The sequence below is a fragment of the Sorex fumeus genome, unplaced genomic scaffold, assembly GCF_029834395.1.
Source record: "Sorex fumeus unplaced genomic scaffold, SorFum_2.1 ptg000006l, whole genome shotgun sequence".
Classification (NCBI taxonomy): Eukaryota; Metazoa; Chordata; class Mammalia; order Eulipotyphla; family Soricidae; genus Sorex; species Sorex fumeus.
Window position 1 is genome coordinate 41,566,981 of NW_026606063.1, and position 22,182 is coordinate 41,589,162.

A 22,182-nucleotide genomic window follows, 5' to 3' on the forward strand; every position below is an offset into this window, starting at 1 on the left:
AATTGGCGGAGGAGTCTTTGTGCTCCTTCCCCCGCTGTCTCCTGCTCGTCTGGCTCAAAGCTTTCCCAAACACCCGTGTCCCTGGGCTGTCAGCAGCCTGCCGTCACCTGATTGCTCTCGCCCATGTCACGGGGATTGCATGTGGGGGCAGGTCCAGGTGCCTGCTGTACGCCTATTTCCTGCGGCCTGAATGGAAAGTCCATGTACTTCCTATGTGCCTTGGCTCCATGCAGCCTTAGCCTCAGCGACTCTGAGCTCGGTCGGTGCTGGGGACGGCCACCATGATCCCAGGGAAGTTGCGCCAGCCAGGGGCAGCTGGCCGGAGAGAACATGGGCTGCTCGCTGCTCTCTGGGGCTACTCACAGTGCTGCAGCTGCACTGTGAGCAAGAGTAGACCACAGGTCCCAGCTGGGCCAGCTGGAGACCCCCTCATGGCCCACTGCAGAGGGTCTGTGGTTCCCAGGAACTGAAGAAGACCCTCCCGGCCCTGGTCCTCACGAGCGTGAACTTCCTTTCTGATGACATACGGGGCACTGCCAAAAACCGGCCCTGTCTGCTGGCGGCTGATGTTCCAAAGAACGGCAGTGCTGACCCCACTCGATACTGACAGTCTTGCCTCAAGTACGTTACTGTAGCATTTGAATTGTAAGCCCCATTTCTTCCTTTTGGATGGGGCTGCCCATCACACAGTGTGCCCACACTCAGTGGTACTCTGGGACCGTTCCTGGCACAGTGCTCTGGAGCACCTGCCCTTCAGTGCTCAGGGCCAGCCATGCCAGGATGGAACTGCAGGTATTGTTGGTTGGCTTGATCTTGCTACATAATACTAGGTTAGTTATCCAAGCCCTTAAAGGAGGAGAAAGGGTTAAATGCATTGAAAATAGGGAAAAAAAATCATCAGTGTCTCCCTTTTGCTGTCAGAAAAGGTATTTTGCACTCCTGAAGTACAATAGCATGAAGAGCCTTTTCCCATTTTTAGAAACACAGATGTGAAAACCTGTATTCATCTAATCCTCGCCAGTCTCCGGCAGTAATAAACTCTGTGACTGGGCTGCATGAATGCCCTGTCTGTTTGGAGGAACGTCAAGACGCGGGGGTCAGCAGGAGGCCGCTTCCCAGACCTTGCAGCCGATGCTATAAGCTGACTCTGGGAGTGACAGCTTTAATAACCCTCGTGAGCTGACAGGCAGGGAAATAAGGTCGGTGGCACGGGACACTCCCGGAGCTGAAGGGCACGAGGGCCGGAAGCAGTGGTAGCCAGCGTTCGGCTTCCATCCTCAGTGCCTGCCAAAACCAAAGTCATTATGCAAATTCCGCAATCAGAATTGGGTCTCCACCATCCTAATCTTGCTGAATGCCTCTTGGCGCCAGGCCTCTCACACCTGCACAGTTGTCTGCTCACACCCCTTTCTCCCGTGTTTTCTCTCCTCTGTCCCAGGCTAATATTCCCGGAATGTGACTTTCCTCATGCTTTCCTCTGTCTGCCTCTCTGGTCCTCTCTTCTCCTGTGCCCTTCTCTCTTGCCCATGAAACTGTATGTGTTTCTTCACTGCCCAGACCGGTGCAGTTGGTGAGGGCGCAGTCCCAGCAGGCGGGCTGCTGACCCAAGTCCTGCCCTCCCCACCTTCAACCTCAGGCACACTAGGTAAATCACCCCCTTCTTCCTCTGTGAAGAGGAGATAACTACGAATGGCAACGAGGCAATAAGAGTGACTTGGTTTCCCGGGGGTAAAAGTACACAGGACCATGTCCAGCACACACAGTAGGTGCTTTTGGGTGATGATCTTGTTCTCCTTATTTATCACTCCTGCCTCTGTGCCTTTGCTCTTGTTGGTGGTTTCACTTATTTAAGTCCTTCACTTCCTCAAGGCCAGCATGAGCTCATTGCCTCATTCATGAGAGTACTAGCCCCAAAGAATGTCTGGTCCTAGGGTTTCAGTTTTCCCTGGGGACCAGTGCCTAGGACAGCGCTGTTCCAGCTCAGTGGCCTATCACTGTGCCTCCAACACCCCCAACACGTCATTTTCCAGGGCCTCCCAAAGCCTGCTCTACTGAACACAGGATCTCTTCAAGAGCGCTGGCAGCTGTATTCACCGGGCTGAGCGGTTCACAGAGCCAGCCCTCTCCAGCTTTTCATATCTCCGACCTCCTGTCTTTTTTTTTTTTAAAATACTATTTATTACTACCAAGCAGTTGCTGTTCTGTCTTGATTTTGAAGCCACATTCAGCTGTGCTCAGGGACTGGTGATGGAACCGAGGACTCTTGTATGCAAAGCAAGAAGTCCACCCACTGGAGCCAATCTCCCCGACCTTTATTTACTTATTTTCCCCTCTGTTTCACAGCATTACCAAGTATGTGGGCTGTAGTAGATGTCCAGGCATATTTACATTTTTGTTTTCCTTTGGCGGGGGCACATCAACAGTGCTGAGGATTTATTCCTGATTCTGTGCTCAGGGGATCGTGTGCAGTGCTGGGCATTGAACCAAAGTCAGGTGCATCCAAGGCAAGTACCTTTACCCCTGTATTCTCTCTCCAATCCCTCAAATGTACTTTTCTAAAAATAAATGAGTCATAATGCTATATTCTGTTACCGGAAAAATTGCAGTTGACAGGACCAGAGCGATAGTACATCCAGTAGGATGTTTGCCTTGCCTGCAGCCTACCTGGATTCGATCCCCAGCATCCCATAAGGTCCCTTGAACCTACAGCCAGGAATGATCTGAGTACAGAGCCAGGAGTAAGTTCTGAGCACAGCTTGGTATGGCCCCCAAACCAAAAAGAAATATATCGAGAGAGGTGGGGGTGAGGGAGGGTGAGAGGACGGGGGAGTGGGAGAGGGAGAATTGCAGTTGGCTTTCATGTCTATCTCTTACTTGCTTCATAACAGCAGTGGCTTCCAATTAGCTTTGTTTGAAAGATGAGCAGTAAGGCAACCCAGATAATATTTTTGTTGCCATGTTTGTTTGCAACCATGCATCTGAGAGTGTCTTGAGAGGCAGGCGGGTGCAGGTGTGTAGACAGACTCACTGATGTACAGATGGGCAGACAAAGACACCCCAGGGGGCAGCAGTGGCCAGCTTGGTCTTGACTTTCACTGGTTTTCCAAGGCCCAAGGACACACTGCGGGATGAAGTGGAGCATGTAGCTCCTGCAAAGTGGCCAATGCCAAGTGGTTTCACCTTTTTCATTTCATCTGATCCCCTCCACAAACTTGCAGGGTCACCAGTGAAGGAGTATTGTTCCCATTTACATTGGTATTTTTTTGGTATTGGTGAAGCTTTCCCTCCATTGATTTTTTTTAACTCTTCTTTCTTCTTTTATATACCCCCTTTACTTTTTTTTTGTTTGCTTTTCTTAAAAGTTCTTTACAGTATTGTCTTGTGGGAGTGGAAGAGGCAAGTTGATGGTGAGGACTAGCTTAGATATAGTTTAACTCCGAAAATTCTGCTTCTCTGAAAAGTAACCAGGAATCGAACCGAGGTTTGCCGTATTTATGCACGTGCCCTATCCACTATACTGTTTCTCCAGCCCTACAATAAAGAATTTTTTTTTTTTTGCGGGAGTGGGGGGTCATATCTGGCAATGCTCAGAATCTGCCTCTACACTCAGAAATTACTCTTGGTGGGGCTTGGGGCACCATGTGGGATACCAGGGATTGAACCTGGGTTGGCTGCATGCAAGGCAAATACTCTATCCGCTGTACTGTCACTTTGGCCCCAGTATAGATTTTAAAAAATAATTATAATTCACTAATTCCCCAGGTACACTAGCACCCCTAGAGAGAAGCATATTCTGTCAAGAAAAGTAATAAAGTAGGTGGTGAAGAGATGGGCTTGCCTTGAATATGGCTAAGCCTGGTTCAGTCCCTGGAACTGCAGATGGTCCACATGGTCCTCTATGTCCCCACCAGGAGTGAACCCTGAGCACAGAACCAGGAGTAATTCCTGAGCACAGCCGAGTGTGACCCAAAAACCAAATGAAAAAAATAGACTTTAAACTCAGGCTTGTGAGTTAACCACCAGCACCCCCTTGCTCAACCACTTTGTGAGACTCAATAAGAGTAAGAAATAATAAACTACATGTCAATTTGTAGCAAAAATTAACTATTTGATGTATCATGTAATAAAATAAATATGATATATAATGTAATTTTTGTTCTGGTTTTTTTTTTTTTTTTGAGGAGGAGGGTCATACCTTGCAGTGTTCAGGGATCATCCCTCTGGGTTCAGGGCGGGGGGGGGGGGGGCGGCATATGGGACGCTGGGTATCAACCTGTATTAGCTGTGTGCAAGACCAGTGTCTTATTGCCTCTACTATCACTCCAGCCCATATAATATATTTTTTTCAGAAAAACTAATAGTGTAGAACCAAGTGTGGAAATGAGACTATTGTGGCTGATTGGATGGCTTTTGAAAAGAATCAGTTGTAATAATAGTAGGGCCTAGCTTTGTTTTCTAGTCTTTGGAAAGCTGAAGATGAAAGACAATGGAAATTATGGACTTACTGGCCTAAAAAGAGTTTCTGGGATCATTTTGGTTGGGAGGGGACTTAGGCCATACGCATTAGTGCTCAGAGTTACTTCAAACTCAATAGGGGGGTTGCTCCCTACAGCGTGGGGATGGAGGACATGGAAGGGTAGGGAGGACCATACCATGCTAGGGATCAAACCAGGGTCCACCTTCCTCTGGGCATGTGCTTTTACCCCTGTACTGTCTCTGACCTGTGGGTTGCCGTTTCCCCCCAGCATACTATTCTATGCTATACCAAATGTTGATTGAGTCATCCATCCTCAGTATACTCTATTGCATGCTATTATGGAGTTCTTTGATACAAGAAATTTCTCTAGGTTCCGGTCTTTCTAAGTGCTCATCTACTACTCAAAAATGTATTTATTAAAAATCAGGGCAATACTTTTTTTTCTTTTTTTATTTTTGGATCACACCCAGCAATGCACAGGGGTTACTCCTGGCTTTTGCACTCAGGAATTACGCCTGGCAGTGCTCAAGGGACCATATGGGATGCTGGGAATCGAACCCTGGTAGGCTGTGTGCAAGGCAAATACCCTACCCACTGTGCTATTGCACCAGCCCCCCAGGGCAATACTTTAACAGGAAAACTGTTTGCCCGTTGGTCCTTTATCACTTTGAGAAGTAACTGTCATTGTCACCATTGTTCATCAGTTTGCTCGAGCGGGCACCAGTAACATCTCCATTGTGAGACTTGTTGTTACTGTTTTTTGCATATCAAATATGCCACGGGGAGCGTGCCAGGCTTTTTCGTGTGGGTGGGATACTCTCGGTAGCTTGCGTCGGCCGCGTGCAAGGCAAACGCCCTACTCGCCATGCTATTGCTTCAGCCCTTTGAGTAAAGTAAAGTAAGGCCCTCCCGTTGTTCATTGATTTGCTCGAGTGGGCCCAGTAACGTCTCCATTGGAGACTTTGTTGTTACTGTGTCTGGCATATCGAATACGTCACAGGGAGCTTGTCAGGCTCTGCCGTGCGGGCGAGATCCTCTCGGTAGCTTGCCGGGCTCTCCGAGAGGGGCAGAGGAATCGAACTTGGGTCGGCCATATTGGCTGCGTGCAAGGCTATCGCTCCAGCCCATGGCCCTTTGAGAAGTAACTAAAATATAATAAATGTTTATTAATTCTGAAAATCCTAATTTTGTGTAGTAAAAGAATCAGTACATGCACTTTGGAGAGGCGAGTGAAGTAACTGGCATCATAGAAAACTAAGGTGCTCAGGGAACACAGGAAAGGGGTGGCATGCCTCTGACTGAGACCTGAAGAGTACTTCAAAAGATCTGAACTGGAGTTTGAAAATTAAATCGAATTTTGACCGGAGACTTGGAGGTCAGAGGGCATGACCTGAACTGAAAGAAGAGCATGTGGCAAAACAGCAGAAGCCTGAAAGGATCAGATCTATTTTTGTTTTGTTTTGCAGAGGTGAGAGATATGGCTAGGAATGTAGGAACATGTGAATCTTGCTTTGCCTTTGTGGAGTTCTTTTTGTTTTGTTTTGTTTTGTGCACTCCACTTACATTACCCTTTTCCAGGGCACCTCTTTCTCTTCCATCGGAATGACCTGGTGAGGTACTTAGAGAATCACTTTCCTGTGCACATTAATGAGATTCAAAAATGTTTTATTTATGGGACTGCAAATCAGATTTTCCTGTGCCTGACTTCAAAATGACGTTTTCCAGGTTGAAAATATCCTCCTCCATGACCGAGGCCACTATGTCCTGTGTGACTTTGGAAGTGCCACCAACAAGTTCCAGAATCCTCAGGCTGAAGGAGTGAATGCAGTGGAAGATGAGATTAAGAAGTAAGCTTTGCCTCCTTTCTTGGACTCTGTTCATTAGCAGACCTGCAGTGTCACTGTCCACTGTGGACAAGAAGGGCAGGCTGGGGAGAGAGACAGTTGGACAGTTATCCTCACCTCAGACCATCCTGTTAGAAGTGGGCTGTTTGGTGTTAAGTGGAGCATAGGAAGGGACACTCAGAATCACTGATCAGCAAAGTAAAATGAAAGAATCTTAGAGTACCCTGGAAATGTGCAAGATTGATTGTACATAGATACTTTGATTTATTTCATGGAACCTTAAAAGCTGAGTGCTGCAACTCTGTGCCGGGTCTGTGGTGTCTTTAAATAGGCTCACAGCCACTGTGACATTATTATTACTCAGACGGACATGCTTTTTACTGAACCCTAAATTGCTGTGTATTCCTTCTTACTCATAAGGAGCTCACCTGCAGTCTAGTGGAATTAATGGTGAGTAGGGCCATTGAAATCTCTCTGGAAATTGAACCGCTGACTTCCAAGAAAAGGAAAAAAAAAAGCTTCTTTAAATTCTTTTCTTTAAATTTTTGACTCCAGTAATTTTCTCCCGTTGTCCAGAGTGTGGAATTTTTCACCGACAGCAGCATTCAGTATTGCGACCAATAAATCAGAAGCCTGGTGGGTGCCCTTCTATCCCAATGCTTCTCTCTGGCGCCTCACCCCAGGCAGCCAAGCCTGGTGCGGGCAGACTTCCTGCCAATGCACCGCCCTGATGGATGCCTGAGCCACAGATCTCTGGGCTCAGGAGGCACAGGCCACACAAGTCACATGCTTGGTGACAGCCAGCTACTCCTGTCTGAAACTGCCCTTATTTATACCACGTTCTTTTCTGTCACCGTTGTTAAGCACAGGACTCTTGTGTGGGCCCTATTCTAACAGCAAAGATCCCATTCATCTCCCAATGTATTCTAGAGTGTCCAGTCCAGGATTCCATCTCTGTTGAGTCATGTGGAAATGAATTACTGGTTTTTAAAAAGGAAAAATTAGCAAAGTATAATATCACTTAACAAAGAGAAAATTTTTGTGGTTTGAGGGCTCAAACAAGAAAGTTGATTGTAGAATTGATGTAGTGCCATAGTGCCCAGGCGTGAGGTACTTAGAGAATCACTTTCTTGTGCACATTAATGCCTTTTTGTCAGGAGAATGCTGGTGTACCCCAGGTGTGTGTGGCGCCAAGGACAGTTTTGCTCTTGACTTGCACTAATATTTCATACTCTCTTCCTGCAGATTACTTGCAAGCAACTAGATTCTCTTAGTTCTTAAAGAAAAATAGTTCTGCTGCCCCTCGTTTATAATTATAGCATTGACATATATTTAATGTAAAATGAATCTCTTGATTGTAGATACACAACGCTGTCCTATCGCTCACCAGAAATGGTCAACCTGTACAGTGGCAAAGTCATCACTACGAAGGCAGACATTTGGGTAGGTGTCAACTAACCTATCCGCATCTCAGATACCAACCTCCTTAACGAGAAACCCCCAGTTTAATCCAGTGCAAACACAAGTGGCCACTGTACCATGTCATTATCCACTTATCCCTCAGGGTTATTCTTGACCAACCACTGCTTGAAGCATGTCAAAGAAAATTACTGTCAAGCTCTGTGAAAATTATTCCAGTGACTGCCCATTGTTTAGGTGATTTTCACATGTTACTCATTTGTAAAGCAGCTGAAATACTTGTTCTTTATTGGAGCACAGTTTGGTATGGATGTAGAGACAATGTAAATCAACAACTAAATTGTGCTCTTGGTTCCAAGTTCAAATTTCTAATAGGTTGATAGTACTTGTTTGGTTTTTTATATCTCCTAAGAGTGTGGAATGATGCCAGAATCTCAGACCCCTTTATAGTTAGAGCAGATAAACTACAAGTAGTGTTCTACTTTTTTTTTTCAGGCTCTTGGATGCTTGTTGTATAAATTGTGCTACTTCACTTTGCCATTTGGAGAGAGTCAGGTGGCAATTTGTGACGGAAACTTCACGATTCCTGATAACTCTCGATATTCCCAAGATATGCACTGCCTGATTAGTAAGTATTTCAAGTTTCTAGTCTGTTTTTTTTTTTTCAAATTTTCCCATTTCTAATATTTGTGTATGAACTGGCAAACAAAGGAATCAGATCCTAGGAGTGAATAGGTTGAATGTAAAGATAAAGAAATCAGTTGATAATGGTTGGTCATTTGAAGATAGTGAACTGTGTCTAGTTAGGGGAAGGGTCTTTTTGCTGGAACAAGAAACTGTTTCACACCTGAGTCAGCCAGTCAAGCCAAAATCTTGGCTGTCTTTTGAGCACTACAGTGCAGTTCTTTTCTCTTGAAGTCTTTCTGAAAGCTGTGCTACCGAAGGAGTCCAGCTGACTCATATCAAGTGATAAGAAATTCATCTCTGCAAAAACTGGAAGCAACTTAAATTAAAATGATTGCAGTGCGTTGGCTGGAATGAATACATAATTAAGACTGTATAACTCTGGAAATAGGTTTTTCCTCTCATTTAGGTTAATCACTGGATTTGATAACAAGCATTTAAACTCAGTGCTTTTGTTTTAAGTATTTTTTGAAGGGTCCTTATTCTTTTGTATCATTGTAGCAAACAAATGTACTGATGTTCATTACCCAGATGGTAGACTAAGTCATCGCTGCACAAACCCTTTTACTAAGACTCTAAAGAAACAGACTTCTATCATCTTTTTGTATTGCCCAAGACATTGAACACCCAAGTTTTAATCATTATGGATTATAAATCCAAAACAACCCAGTTTGGTTCTCAGTGGGGAGCAGGGAAGAAAATAGAAAGAGCAGATGTGGTGTAGAATATCTGACATTTGTTGAGGTGTTACTTGTACCTCATTTAATTCTCAGTATTCTTCCTCTAGTATCGGAAAGCAGACACTGAGACGGAAAATTGATGGGTACCATACGCAGGCTAACATAATTGCCAGTTTCATCAATCAACTCCATATATACATACTGGTTTTTTTTTTTTTTTTTTTTTGCCATACCCGGCAGTGCTCAGGAATCATTTCTGGTGGGGCTTGGGGGACTGTATGAGGTACTGGGCACTGAACCTGGGTTGACTGCGTGCAAGGCAGTTGCCCTACCCACTGTGCTATCACTATGGCTCCTCATGTTTGTGTTTAAAAGGGGGAGGAAAGTATTTAAAAGAATGAAGTATGGCATGTAGTAATTATTGAATTGTTTTTGGAGTTATCTGTCCTAGAATTGCAGTTATAGAAATGAGATTAAAAAGCAATGTGGCAAAAAGTGGCTTAATTTAGGGCTAAAATGGTAGGATTTTTGTTGATGTTGTTGTTATAAATGATTTCTTCTTTTAACATGAGTTCAACAAATTCATTTTAGGAAAAACAACCTATGGATCTAACACAGACGTCTATTTCAGATTGCAGAGTCTGAAACTGTCATTCTAAACTGCAAGTCTAAAAATATATTGTCTTTGCCCTTCCCATCTCTTTTACTCCCAATACAAGACTCCCCTCTCTGCTTTTCATTTTCTGTCAGTGACATCACCATTCAAGCCCAGGATTAGTGACATTTAATGACTTTGGATGTGGCTGGCAAGAGAGGAGTCATTCATGCACTAAGGAGCATTCATTTTTTTTTCTTTGCCTTTTCTTCTGTTTCCTTTCTCTGTCACCATAGTACCTGCAGACTATCAACTCAAGCCCATATGATTGCATTGGCCACCTACTTTCCCGCTCTCTCTTCAATGTATTCAGCACCTCTTTGCCCCAAGATTAAGATTATAAAATATCACCCTGTCCTTGTCCCTGCTCAGCCACCTTCCTGGGCCAGATTCTGAGTCACCCTCAGGACCCAGATTCTTGGCACGGCATTTCAGAGCCTTTCTATTCTGGTTCTGTCCACCCAACCCGCCTTATTTCCCAATTCTCTAACAACAAGGAAGCCGGTACTCTGCCCTGTTTCTGGGCGGCAAGGCATTCTCTTGCCTTTCTCCAAGTCCCATCTTGCTTAAGCTGTTTCTCTCCTGAATTGTTGTTTTCTCGGCTGCACTATTTTTTTTTCCCTGACTTCAAGAGAATTCTGCGTTCTCAAGGTCTTCACAAAGCTGCAACCTCATTGATCTTTTCCACATTTCGTGTGCAAACTATTAATTTGATTCCTTAAGTAGTAAATTGCCTTGCTTTGCTGTTTTATTATGTACCTATGTGTGTTTGTGTGTCTTCTGCAAGATTTTTTCCCCCAGCTTCAGAATAGGCAGAAGTTTTAAATAGAAATGTGAAATGATCCTTAATTTGTGGTAAAGCCAGAGATGTATTTGTTACATTATCATTGTTTTATTGAAAAACAGCAAAAGAATAAATTCTTAAAGTTTGAGTTTTGTTTTTAATGGTTAAGAATAACCTTTTGGAGCCAGGGAGGTAGCTCAAAGGACAGGGGCACCCCTGGTGCATGTGGGATCCCTGGATTTGACCCCCAGTACTGAGAGGTCCCACAAACTCTTCTGGGTGTAACTGCAGAGCACTGATGGAGGAGTCGCCCCTTGTCACCACCTGTGGTGCCCTCAAACCACACCCACTTCCACGAAAGAAAGAATAATCTTTTATTTGGCAAGATAGTGTAAATTGGGCTGGAGCGATAGCACAGCGGTAGGGCGTTTGCCTTGCACGCAGCCAGCCCGACCGAGCTGGGTTTGATTCCTCCACCCCTCTCGGAGAGCCTGACAAGCTACCAAGAGTATCTCACCTGCGCGGCAAAGCCTGGCAAGCTACCCGCTACATATTCAATATGCCAAACACAGTAACAAGTCTCAAAAAAATGGAGATATTACTGGGCCCACTCGAGCAAATCGATGAACAATGGGAGGACAGTGACAGTGACAATGTAAACTAAGGAAGCCAGAAGACGACCCTGTAACTTCTAAGTACTAGACTATGAACGTGGTATAGAGGGCTTGCACAGTATGTATGATTCAACTATCTTTGTTACAGTTTTTAAAACTTTGTTGTTTGGAGGCCAGAGAGCTCAAAGAATTGAGTGTACATGGCAAATTGTACTAACTTTTATGGGAAATTAAATCACTAAAAATGTAAAAATAAGAAATTCGATCACAGAGAAATTATGCTTCCTATCTAATGTAATAACTGTTAGGGCATTATTAAATCAGTTCACACATTTGTTTTAGGATATATGTTGGAACCAGACCCTGACAAAAGGCCAGATATTTACCAGGTCTCCTACTTCTCATTTAAACTACTCAAGAAAGAATGCCCAGTTCCCAATGTACAGGTACGTGAAAGGGGCTTGTTAGGGGAAGTAAACCTACTCTATTTATCATTTAGAATTTTTAAGGATGTTAACCAGCTTTAAAATGTTTAAGGGTGTTTGTCTCATAGGCTGTCCTTTCTCTGGGTTGGGGCACTCGAGCAAGGCCAATGCTGAAGCAGTTGCTGAAATGAGAATCCCATTTCCCTGTTGCATTTAATTCTTAAACACTGTGGGAAACATGTTGGAAAGACTGAGTTGGACACTTTTGAGTGGAGATTCTCCAACTTAATTACCTCGTTGGCAGTTCACTGACCCGCATGCTTAGATGAACCTAGATACTTTCCTGGAGTAAGACCCAGGATTAGGTCCCGTGTCCTGTTTCCCCTTCAATGCAGCAGAGCATTCTTGATTTTGCTTCTTCTGTTGTCCATCAGTAACTCACACTCCTTCTCTTTAATCTCCCACTAACACATGTTAGAGCATCGGAATGTTTCTACACTTTTCGCTAAACTCTACATGCACAATTTTCAGAACATAATAGAAATACTCTTTTAATAGCCGGCGTGTTTTTATAGCCTGTCGTGGTATGACCCAGCTCTCTTGTGTTTTTGTAATAAATACTATGTTCTGAATTGGAATTTTCTAACTAGGTTTGTCCAGCGTTGAACTTTGGATGCCACCGTTGGGACCTGAAGTCCTGATAAATAACACACCCCTTCCACTCCCACATTTGGAATCAGCAGCGGGAAGTATTCTGATGGAGCTCAGAATATTGCCTTTGTTGCTGATCACATTGATGAGAGAACAGAGCTTGAGTAATTAGGCTCCCTTACTGTTAGACCTGCCTGTCTGGGCACTGTTTGTCTGATCCTTGAGAGAGAAGCTCCACCCCAAAGAAAGGGGCATGACGATGGACCAAGCCAGCTCACTTGTTTCTCCCAGTCTTATCCGTTAGAATGGCTACCCTTTATCCCATCCAAGGAAAAGAATGCTTAAAGGGTGTGAGAGGAGCTAGGAGGAATTTTCCAGCCGAACCGCATCCCCCCACCCCCAACCTGGAAGCATGAAGGAAATGGGAGATCCCTTCTGAAAGTCAATTTTATTTGTAGTATTTCATTTATCAGGCTTCCCAGATTCAGAAACACAACTTTTGGATGATAACCTAACATATTGCTGTATTTTCTTTGGCTGCTCCACTTTCCCAGTCAGAGAGTTCAGTACTGTGAATTTTAGTTGGAAGCATTCAGAGAGGTAACCAGTTGCTAGAAGCAAATATCCCTACTCTCAGCGTCACTTGATGTCTTGCTCTCGGTGGTCTGGTGATGGACAGCAATTGCCCCCCAAGCCGCGGTGTCAGGTGGATGGCGGGTGCGGGGAAACTAATGTGGAGGAGTGCTGCTTGGCTTGTGGGCTGCATCACATCTCACCTGCTGAGGTGCTGACCCAGCAACCAGGCACACTGTGGCTGTGGATTTCTCCCCGTTTTTCACTTGAAGATTAAACATAACTGGCTGGGCATACTCATCAGCTCTAGATCTTCTCTAAGATCTAGCCGAGAGCTGGAATAGTGACACAGATTGCAGATGTCTCTTCTCCTTTCTTTCCCAACATCTCCGCCACAGGTCCTAAGGAAGGAAGGACGCCAGGATTGAGCAGAAAAACTGTCACTGGTTACAGGGCAGGGACTGAGAGGATGAGAGAACGTGCTGTTGCAGGCTCTTCGGTTCCCACTCTTAGTACTTCCCCTACCGAAGGGGTTGAGTCCACTGTGACATGCTTTGGTTAACATATCTCTGGGCCTGGAAACTACTCCCAAAGCCCCAGTGTCTATTTCCATCAAAGCATTCATGCTAATTAGTCTTTGTAAATGAGATTTGTAATGTCCTTTTTTTTTTTTTTTAAACAAAGCAACTTTCTTTCAATCCTCTAGAACTCGCCCATTCCTGCAAAGCTTCCTGAACCTGTGAAAGCCAGTGAAGCAGCTGCAAAAAAGACCCAGCCAAAGGCCAGGTAAGAAGTGCCAGAGTGAGCATGCATCCTGTCCTGGTCGCCTGAGTAACAAGCGAGAATGACTTGTGTTTCTTGATTCCGAAACAGCCGTGACCAGAGGCTGCACAGGAAAGGAAAGCAAGCTCTGTCTCCCTAGGCAGGAGCGGTTCTTTGGGAGTGGAAGGAGGACTGGGACGAAATGCAGTGATCTACATTTGAAAGAGAGTCAAGAATTCCACAGCTGCTTCCTTTGCTTGGGAGCAGGTGCAGGGACATTCAGAGAGGAAGCTACGGCAGAACTTTCAATTGGCCCAAACATGTGGCTTGGCTTTCGTTTAGCCTCCCTCACCACCCAAGCCTCCACCTCACTTTTCTTCTTGCTTTCCATAACTCTAGCCCACTGTAGAAAAAAGCAGGTCAAGTTCACGAAGCAATAAACAGCCTTCTGCAGTTGATCTCAGCCAGACAGACTGTGATGCTTCCAAGGGTCTTCCACGAAGACCTGGGCTCCTCAGGAAGCAGATGCCAAGAGAGAATGAGAGAAGTTAGCGTTGTGTTGAGAAAACTTCTCTGTGAGGGAAAAAAAATAAAGAGCAGCCAGGGAGAGTTGGGAAGCCATAGGGGTGAATAAATCTGACCCTCGGCAAAGGGAAGAGAAGGTTGGGTGGAGTGACCTAGAAACTCCAACGGGCAGGAGAGATGGCAAGGAGTAAGACATCTTCCTTGCATGTGGCTGACCCCGGCAGTCTGAATTCCCAACTGTCTTCAGGGGTTGCTCCTCAGCACAGAGAGGAGTAGCCAGAGAACAATGCTGGGGGCGGGGGGGGGGGGAGAGAGAGAGAGAGAGAGAGAGAGAGAGAGAGAGAGAGAGAGAGAGAGAGAGAGAGAAATAGTCCCTTTCTGGGTGAAAGGGGACCCTTAAGGAAAGGAAACTGCATCCCTTAATCTCCCTGTAGCTGTGGTGTGAGCACTGGGAGCCACTGGGGAGCATGGCCAGTAGGACTTTGGGGGCACAGGGCTGGGTGCTTGATCTTTCTCACTCTGTCGTCGAAGGTCTCTGTGGCACTTTCTCATGCCTGCCAAGCCTTCCAGCTGGCAGATTCTGAAGGTAGTTCAAGAGATACTGATACCCCCTTTCTACCACACTTCCACGGCAAGGAAAAGATAGCAGCATATAGCATAGTATCCTAAATGAGAATGTGTGAATTTTAACACAACAGTAAAATAACTTCTATATTTATTTTTTTACTGTCACTGTTACTGTCTTCCCGTTGTTTATAGATTTGCTTGAGCGGGCCCAGTAATGTCTCCATTTTGAGACTTATTGTTACTGTGTTTGGCATATTGAATACGTCATGGGTAGCTTGCCAGGCTTTGCCGTGGAGGCGAGATACTCTCGGTAGCTTGCCGGGCTCTCCGAGAGGGGTGGAGGAATAGAGCCCGGCTCTGCCGGGCTGGCTGTGCACAAGGCAAATGCCCTACCACTGTGCTATATGAATAAGTTTTGTGTGTATAGAGTTATTCCAGATGCAATCTTTAAAGTAATAAGACTTTGGTTTTAGGGGCTAGAGTGATAGTGCAGCAAGTAAAACCATCCTGGGTTTGTTCCCCAACACCCCCGAGTCCCACCAGAAGTGATCCTTGAGCACAGGCCAAGAGTAAGCCTAAACCCTAAGCACTACGTGTGTGGTGTGTGTGTGTGTGTGTGTGTGTGTGTGTGTGTGTGTGTGTGTGTGTGTGTGTGTGTGTTGGTGTTGGCTTTTAACAAACTTAAACGGGATCCATCTTCCTTTGTAGTAGGTTGACTTAGTGCTTCTTTTTCCTTTGTTCACCTCTGGGGAATGTTTTAATTAGCTTATGGGTTTATGACCATCTTGTTTGGGATTTTGTTTTTGTTGTTGTTGTTGTTGTTTATTTATTTATTTATTTTTAAAATTTCTTAATTTTGGGCAATATCTGGTGATGATCAGGGTTATTCCTGGCTCTGGACTCAGGAATTACTCAGGGTGGGACTGAAGGAACAATACTAGATTCTGGAGATTGTGGGCCAGCTGCATGCAAGGCAAGTACCCTACCTGCTGTGCCGAAGTTTATAACCATCTTGAATTGGACCAAGACATAGTCTGAACAGTGACTAAGCAAGAACTCCTATCCCTATTCCCATAAGGCATATACATTTTAAAATTAAAACAAAAAAATAAAAGATGACATTTGAGCTATACTCTGTTATGTTGTATGGAGTAAATAATATTCAAAGGCAAATGTGAACATCAGGTATGTCAGTGAACGTGAAATTGTTATAAACTTGAGTGCTCATACTCCTAGTTTGCATGGACTTCAATATTGCTGTTAGAACATACTGACCTTTCAGCATGTTGGATCCAGTTTGTCCTGTCGGTAAAACTGTTTTATTTGCATCATCACATTTGTTTCATGATCCTAAGATGTAGATTTTTTCTTCAATTGTATCCTTATTTTTTAGTTTTATTTTATTTGTTTATTTTGGAGGGCTGTTCCTAGTAGTTCTCAGGGTCCTGGGGCCTCTCCAGCAGGGTCATGCTCAGGCCAGCTGTGTTTGACCGTATAGTGACAAAATTGGACCCAGAGCTTCTCCCCTGCAAGGCTTATGCTGTACCACTTGAGCCAAGTCTCCAGCCCATAATTCTTTGCTGGCTTGTTCACTTTGTTTTGAGGCCAAATCTGGAGTGCTTAGGGCATACTCCTGGCAGTGTAGTTCAGGGATCACTCCATCTGTGGTGTCGGATTGAAACTGGAGGTGTCTCATACAAGGCAAGTGCCTTAACCTTTGTACTATTGCTCTGGTCCTCTTTGTTTTTGGGTTTTTAATTTTGGCTTTTTTTGGGCCACGGTCAGTGATGCTTAGGGGTTACTCCTGGCTCTGAACTCAAGAATTATTCTTGGCAGTTCTTGGGGGACCATATAGGATGCTGGGGATTGAACCTTGGTCAACTGTGTGCAAGGTAAACGTCCTACCTGCTATACTATCACTCTGATCCCTGGTCCCCTTTATTTTTAAGGGAATTTCTATGAATTGAGGTATCATATGTATCAGATACCATGCTAGGAATGTTACATACTTAAGATCATTTTTTCCCTTAACTCAAGCCAAAGAAGCTATTATTTGCATTTCACATAGGAGAAAAGCAAGACTTAGAATCCAAGTAAGTTTTTCTAAGTTAGCTGACCAAGTTAGTTAGAACCAGGATTTGAGTGTACACTCCCTTATCTTCTCTGCACACAAAGTGATTTGTCCAAGATCATATATATAGGACAAGTGAGAACCAGCTCTCCTGTCTTTGAGCTCAAAATTTTCTTATGGCTAATTGAGGTGCATGCAAACAACCATTCCAAGCATTCTGTAGTCTACATAGTGGTGCTTCAGTCAGTCATCAGTGCCTTTGACATTTATATTTGTTTTCTGAAGTAGATCTTGTTTTCTTTAATATGCGCACAGGGGACACAAGACTTTAGAGGCAATGTGGAATAACTAGTTTATTCACGGGGAGCTAGAGCCCAATGTCCAGTTGAGCCCCAAGTCCTCTTGCTTCTAAAATGCTACTTTGGGCCCCAGAGAAATAGTACAGAGGGTAAGGTACTTGGCCTTACATGTAGCCGACCCAGGTTCAATTCCCAGCATCCCATATAATCTCCCAGAATTACCAGGAATGATTCCTGAGTGCAGAGCCAGGAGTAAATCCTGAGTCCTGCCAGGTGTGGCCCCAAATTCCCAAATTAAATAAAATTTAAAAAATCAAATAAAATGCTGCTTTCAGGACTATTGGATCATGTTTGTGTAGGTTGATTTTCTAAAGAAGTCTGTTGCTCTCCTCATCCCTGACTTTTACAGTTTTCTCCGCTTTACTAACATCTTTCTCATTTCCCAGCCCATCTCCCTTCCCCAGGTTGTAGCCCTCCCCGAACATGGCAGCTTTTAAATTACAAGCCCTTTACCCAGGCCCAGAGCATTCTTCTTAGGGTACCTGTGGAAAACCTCAGAGTCCACAGTGGACATACCTTGGTTGCAGCCATTGCCCCGCTTCCTGTTTGACATTCCATGGTGTCTGTGCCAGACATGCTATGGACATATTCATGACACTAGAATCTTCTGGTCATGACCTCAGCTACACTCCCCAAAGTACATTTTCAAAGGATACTCCAATCTGATATGCAAAGTAGCACATGGCCTGAACTGCTATAAATGAGTGAAGTTACACCTGGCTTTAGTGCCATCGGCAGAGGCTGCTTGCTTATGTAGAGCAAACAGACTGCACACTGATCCTCTCTGTTATTAATTTCTATTCAGTCTGGCTATGGATGTTAGAAAGTTCAAAATGACAATGACTTACTAAGGTAGAGTTTTGCTTCATGTTCAATGACAGCTGAAAGAAGCTATGCTATGTATACACGATGGAATACCATGCTGTAAAAGATGAAATCATGCAAATTTCCCTATAAATTGGATGGGATTGTAGGGCATGCCTTAACAATCCCATCCAATTTATAGGGAAATCTGCAATATATATATATATATATATTAAATGCATGTGTCCATGGAGCCTTTATTCGTAACATCTATTGATAAATAATATCCTGCAGAATATTATCTGATTAAATTTTCAGATAAGTGAATCTGGAAAGTTTGCAAGGGCATGGAGGGAGAAAGTTGACCCATTCAGTCAGCCTTTATCCTGTTTTCCATCTTTTAACATGAGTCTTTTCTGTTTCTTCTCCTTTTGTAGGTTGACAGATCCCATTCCCACCACAGAGACTTCCATTGCACCCCGTCAGAGGCCTAAGGCCGGGCAGACTCAGCCAAACCCAGGAATCCTTCCCATACAGCCTGCCCTGACACCCCGAAAGAGGGCCACGGTTCAGCCCCCACCGCAGGCTGCAGGTCAGTCACTGGGTTGGTTTGGGACTTGTTTTATCTCTTTGTCATCCTGGGTCATTTCCAAGACCTGCAGATCCTGCTTTTGCTTCAGGGATAGAATCCAGCGGCTCAGCAGATAATGGCTTTCCCTGAGGTCCTGGAGGGGAGCTGCCTCTTGTGGCTGATGAAAGTGGGTACCTCTCTGTGAGTTCTGGGGTTGGCCAAGACCACTGAGGCCTGTGTTTTCATTTTTTCTTAATCTTGACCTGATTTGGCGACTTGGCCCATGCATTTCATATTAACCTCTTAATATGTTGTATACTTAACCTTATCTTAAAAGAATCGGGACTCACCCCTTTTGGCACAGAAATTGTTTCTTTCTTTTCCTTTTGGATAGGGACCATCACCAGTAATGCTTAGCCTGTTGGTGCTCAGCGGCCAGCAGGGCTGTACCCAGTGGTGCTTGGGGGCCATGTGGTTACCAGGGATGTGCTAGGCATGTGCCCTGTCATGTAGGCAATCTTCCAGGCCCAGGACTTGTTTCTTTCATAATCCCCGCCTAAAAGGATTCATCATCACTTTATCTGGATATCTGTTTCTAAATGAGAGGACTGTGTTTAGCTTCTTAAAGTGTGTAGGTCAAAATTGTTGAGTAGTTGGGCTGTAGATATAGTATAATGGCATTATCTCTTGCCTTGTGTATGGCCAATGTGGGTTCGATCCCTGACATCCCATATGGTCCCCAAGCACCACCAGGAGTAATTCCTGAGTCCAGAGTCAGGAGTAACCCCTGAGCATCACTGGGTGTGGCCCCAAAGAGGGGGGGACAGAGAGAGAGACAGAGAGACAGAGACAGAGACAGAAAGACAGAAAGAGAAAGAGAAACAGAGACAGAGAGAAACCAAAATTAACTATTAGGTAAACTCAACCATCCACTACCAAAATGCTGTTTCTGACTAAATTTGGTGGCTAATGACTTCCAGACTGGAGTTCTATGACTTGCATATAAACCATTAAAGAATGCCTTTGTCCTGCAATATGCTTCAGAGTGCAGGGATGGTGTATGGTGCCATCAGACGCCCATTATATGCAAACACTCATGATGCTGACTTAAAGTGATTTGACTTAAATTGGGTGGTTAGTATTGGACTACTTTAATTGGTGAATCAGGATTTTCTGAAAGAGGCAAATATTAAAACACTTTTTTTTTTTTAATGATAAAGGGGCCTCTCAGGTAATGCTCAGTGAGGACCCTTGAGGCCATTCTCCAATACTCCATCTGACTCTGCAGGCATGATTGTTCAGTGCCTTACCCTGGCAATGCAGTCCTGGGGGTCACCAAGCTGCTGCCTACCAGTGCTCTGGGTCCATGCAATGCCAAACATCAGTCTTAGCCCCGACTGCATGCAAGACCTGGTACTCCTCGACCCTTTGAGCTCTCCCCCCAGTTCTGAAACCTTTTTTGAAAAGAAATATATAAACAAAAACAAATCAACAACAAGAAAGCTGTGGGGCCGGAGCCAGAGTACAGCGGGTAGGGTGTTTGCCTAGCACACGGCCGACCCAGGTTCGATCCCTGGCATCCCATATGGTCCCCCAGCACTGCCAGGAATAATTCCTGAGTGCAGAGCCACAAGTAACCCCTGAACATCGCTGGGTGTGACAACCCCCTCCCCCCCCCCCAAAAAAAAAGAAGAAGAAGAAAGCTGTTTCTAGGTACTAAGACAGGAATTCATGGATCTTAGGGTTACAGAGCCATGTCTTTGCCCCCTTTGTATTGCTCTGGCAAACGAGGAACATCTTCATCTGGAAAAGCCTCGAGCCCTTCTGTACAGGACACGTGTTCTCTCCGCAGGATCCAGCACTCAGCCTGGCCTTCTACCCAGTGTCCCTCCATCGAAAACACAGCCCCCAGCCAGCCAGCCGCAGCCCAAGCAGCCACAAGCCCAGCCCGTTCCACAGCCGCCAGCCTCCTCGCAAGCACAGGGTCTGCCCACGCAGGCCCAGGCCACTCCCCAGCACCAGCAGCAACTTTTCCTCAAGCAGCAGCAGCAGCAACAGCAGCAGCAGCAGCAGCCACAGCCACAGCCGCAATCGCAGCCCCAGCAGCAGCAGCCGCCTCAGCCGCAGCCGGCCCAACAGCCGGCCGGCACGTTCTACCAGCAGCCGCCGCCGCAGGCCCAGGCCCAGCAGGTGGGTGGTGAGGCAGGGCCTGCACCGTGCCACGTCTCCCTGGGGAAGCCCTGGCAGCGCAGAGCCAACCCCGCCACGCTGCCCACCGTTATCACAGGACGGAGTCCTGGGAAATCTTTATGTTTGATATTTTTTGCTGGGGAAGAGGCGTATACCCACCAGTATGGCGGGGGGGGGGGGGGGGGGGTGTCACTGGTCCACTCAGGGATTGTATTTGTATGTTCTTGGTGTTCCTCACCCCAGCCGTGTACCCTAACCTGTTGAGCCATCTGCCCGGCCCAACCATGGGGACTCTGACCAGACTGAGGAATCTCAGGGAAGGAACTATTTGTTTTTATTTGTTTGTTTGTTTATTTTTGACTTTTTGGTCACTCCTGGCGATGCGCAGGGGTTAATCCTGGCTCTGCACTCAGGAATCACTCCTGGCGATGCTCAGGGGACCATATGGGATGCTGGGAATCGAACCCGGGTTGGCCACGTGCAAGGCAAACGCCCTACCCGCTGTGCTATGGCTCCAGCCCCTATTTGTCTATCTTTTTAAAATTATCCCCCCTCCCCTTTTTATTGATTCACTGTGAAATACAGTTACAAAGCTTTAATGTTTGAGCTTCGTTTTTAGAATCATCAAACACCCATCCCTTCACCAGTGTACTTTTTCCACCACCAAAATCCCCAGTATCTCCCGCCCCCCCCAAACACACACCTCATTCCAATCCTTCCCCTGCCTGTGTGGCAGACAATTTTCCCCATGCACTCTCTCTACTTCGGTTACATTCAATATTTCAACACCAAACCCACCACCACTCAAACCTGCTGAAAAGGCAACACTAGACAATTTGTTTTGTATTGCTTGTCATGGATAGAATATAATGTCCAGAACATTCTGCAGCACTCTTCTTGGAGCTTTGGAACTATTTTTTTTAAGCTGTTTTCTTCTATTTTTCCCTAACATCAGTATGACGCCCTTACCTTACTAAAATAATGATTCGTTATCAAATATTCAGTAGTGTTTAACTCTGTTCTCTCATAATTTAAAGTTGACTTGTTTGAGTTAGGGTCCAGACATGGTCCACATGTTGTATTGTGTTCTATTTGCTGGTTTGGGTTGGGTTTTTGTTTTTTTTTCCCTAGTAATTTTTCTTATGGCATGGGGGGATAGCACAGCAGGTAGGGCATTTGCCTTGCACGCGGCCAACCCGGGTTGATTCCTCCGTCCCTCTTGGAGAGCCCGGCAGGCTACCAAGAATATCCCACCCGCATGGCAGAGCCTGGGAAGCTCCCCGTGGCATATTCGATATGCCAAAAACAGTAACAAGTCTCACAATGGAGACGTTACTGCTGCCCGCTCGAGCAAATTGATGAACAACGGGAGGACAGTGCTACAATTTTTCTTATATTTTCATTCATTCATCAATCTTTTATACTTGGTTGGACCGCAAACATACTCATTTGATAATTATTGATCTTTTAACTTTCCTTTTATCTGGAAGTGAACCTCTCCCTCTCTCTTTGTCTTTATTGCTTTTC

The 22,182-nt window shown here is 45.3% G+C and overlaps 1 protein-coding gene across 1 annotated transcript in view; it reads left to right on the forward strand.

The window, feature by feature from the left end:
* Window positions 1-22,182, forward strand: part of AAK1 (AP2 associated kinase 1) — a 155,080-nt gene that overhangs the window by 97,475 nt on the left and 35,423 nt on the right. The window contains exons 6-12 of the mRNA XM_056127817.1: window positions 6,203-6,324; window positions 7,683-7,764; window positions 8,236-8,368; window positions 11,500-11,603; window positions 13,513-13,592; window positions 18,332-18,486; window positions 20,318-20,655. Coding sequence (XP_055983792.1) covers window positions 6,203-6,324; window positions 7,683-7,764; window positions 8,236-8,368; window positions 11,500-11,603; window positions 13,513-13,592; window positions 18,332-18,486; window positions 20,318-20,655 — 1,014 coding nt within the window. The remainder of the gene's footprint in view (window positions 1-6,202; window positions 6,325-7,682; window positions 7,765-8,235; window positions 8,369-11,499; window positions 11,604-13,512; window positions 13,593-18,331; window positions 18,487-20,317; window positions 20,656-22,182) is intronic.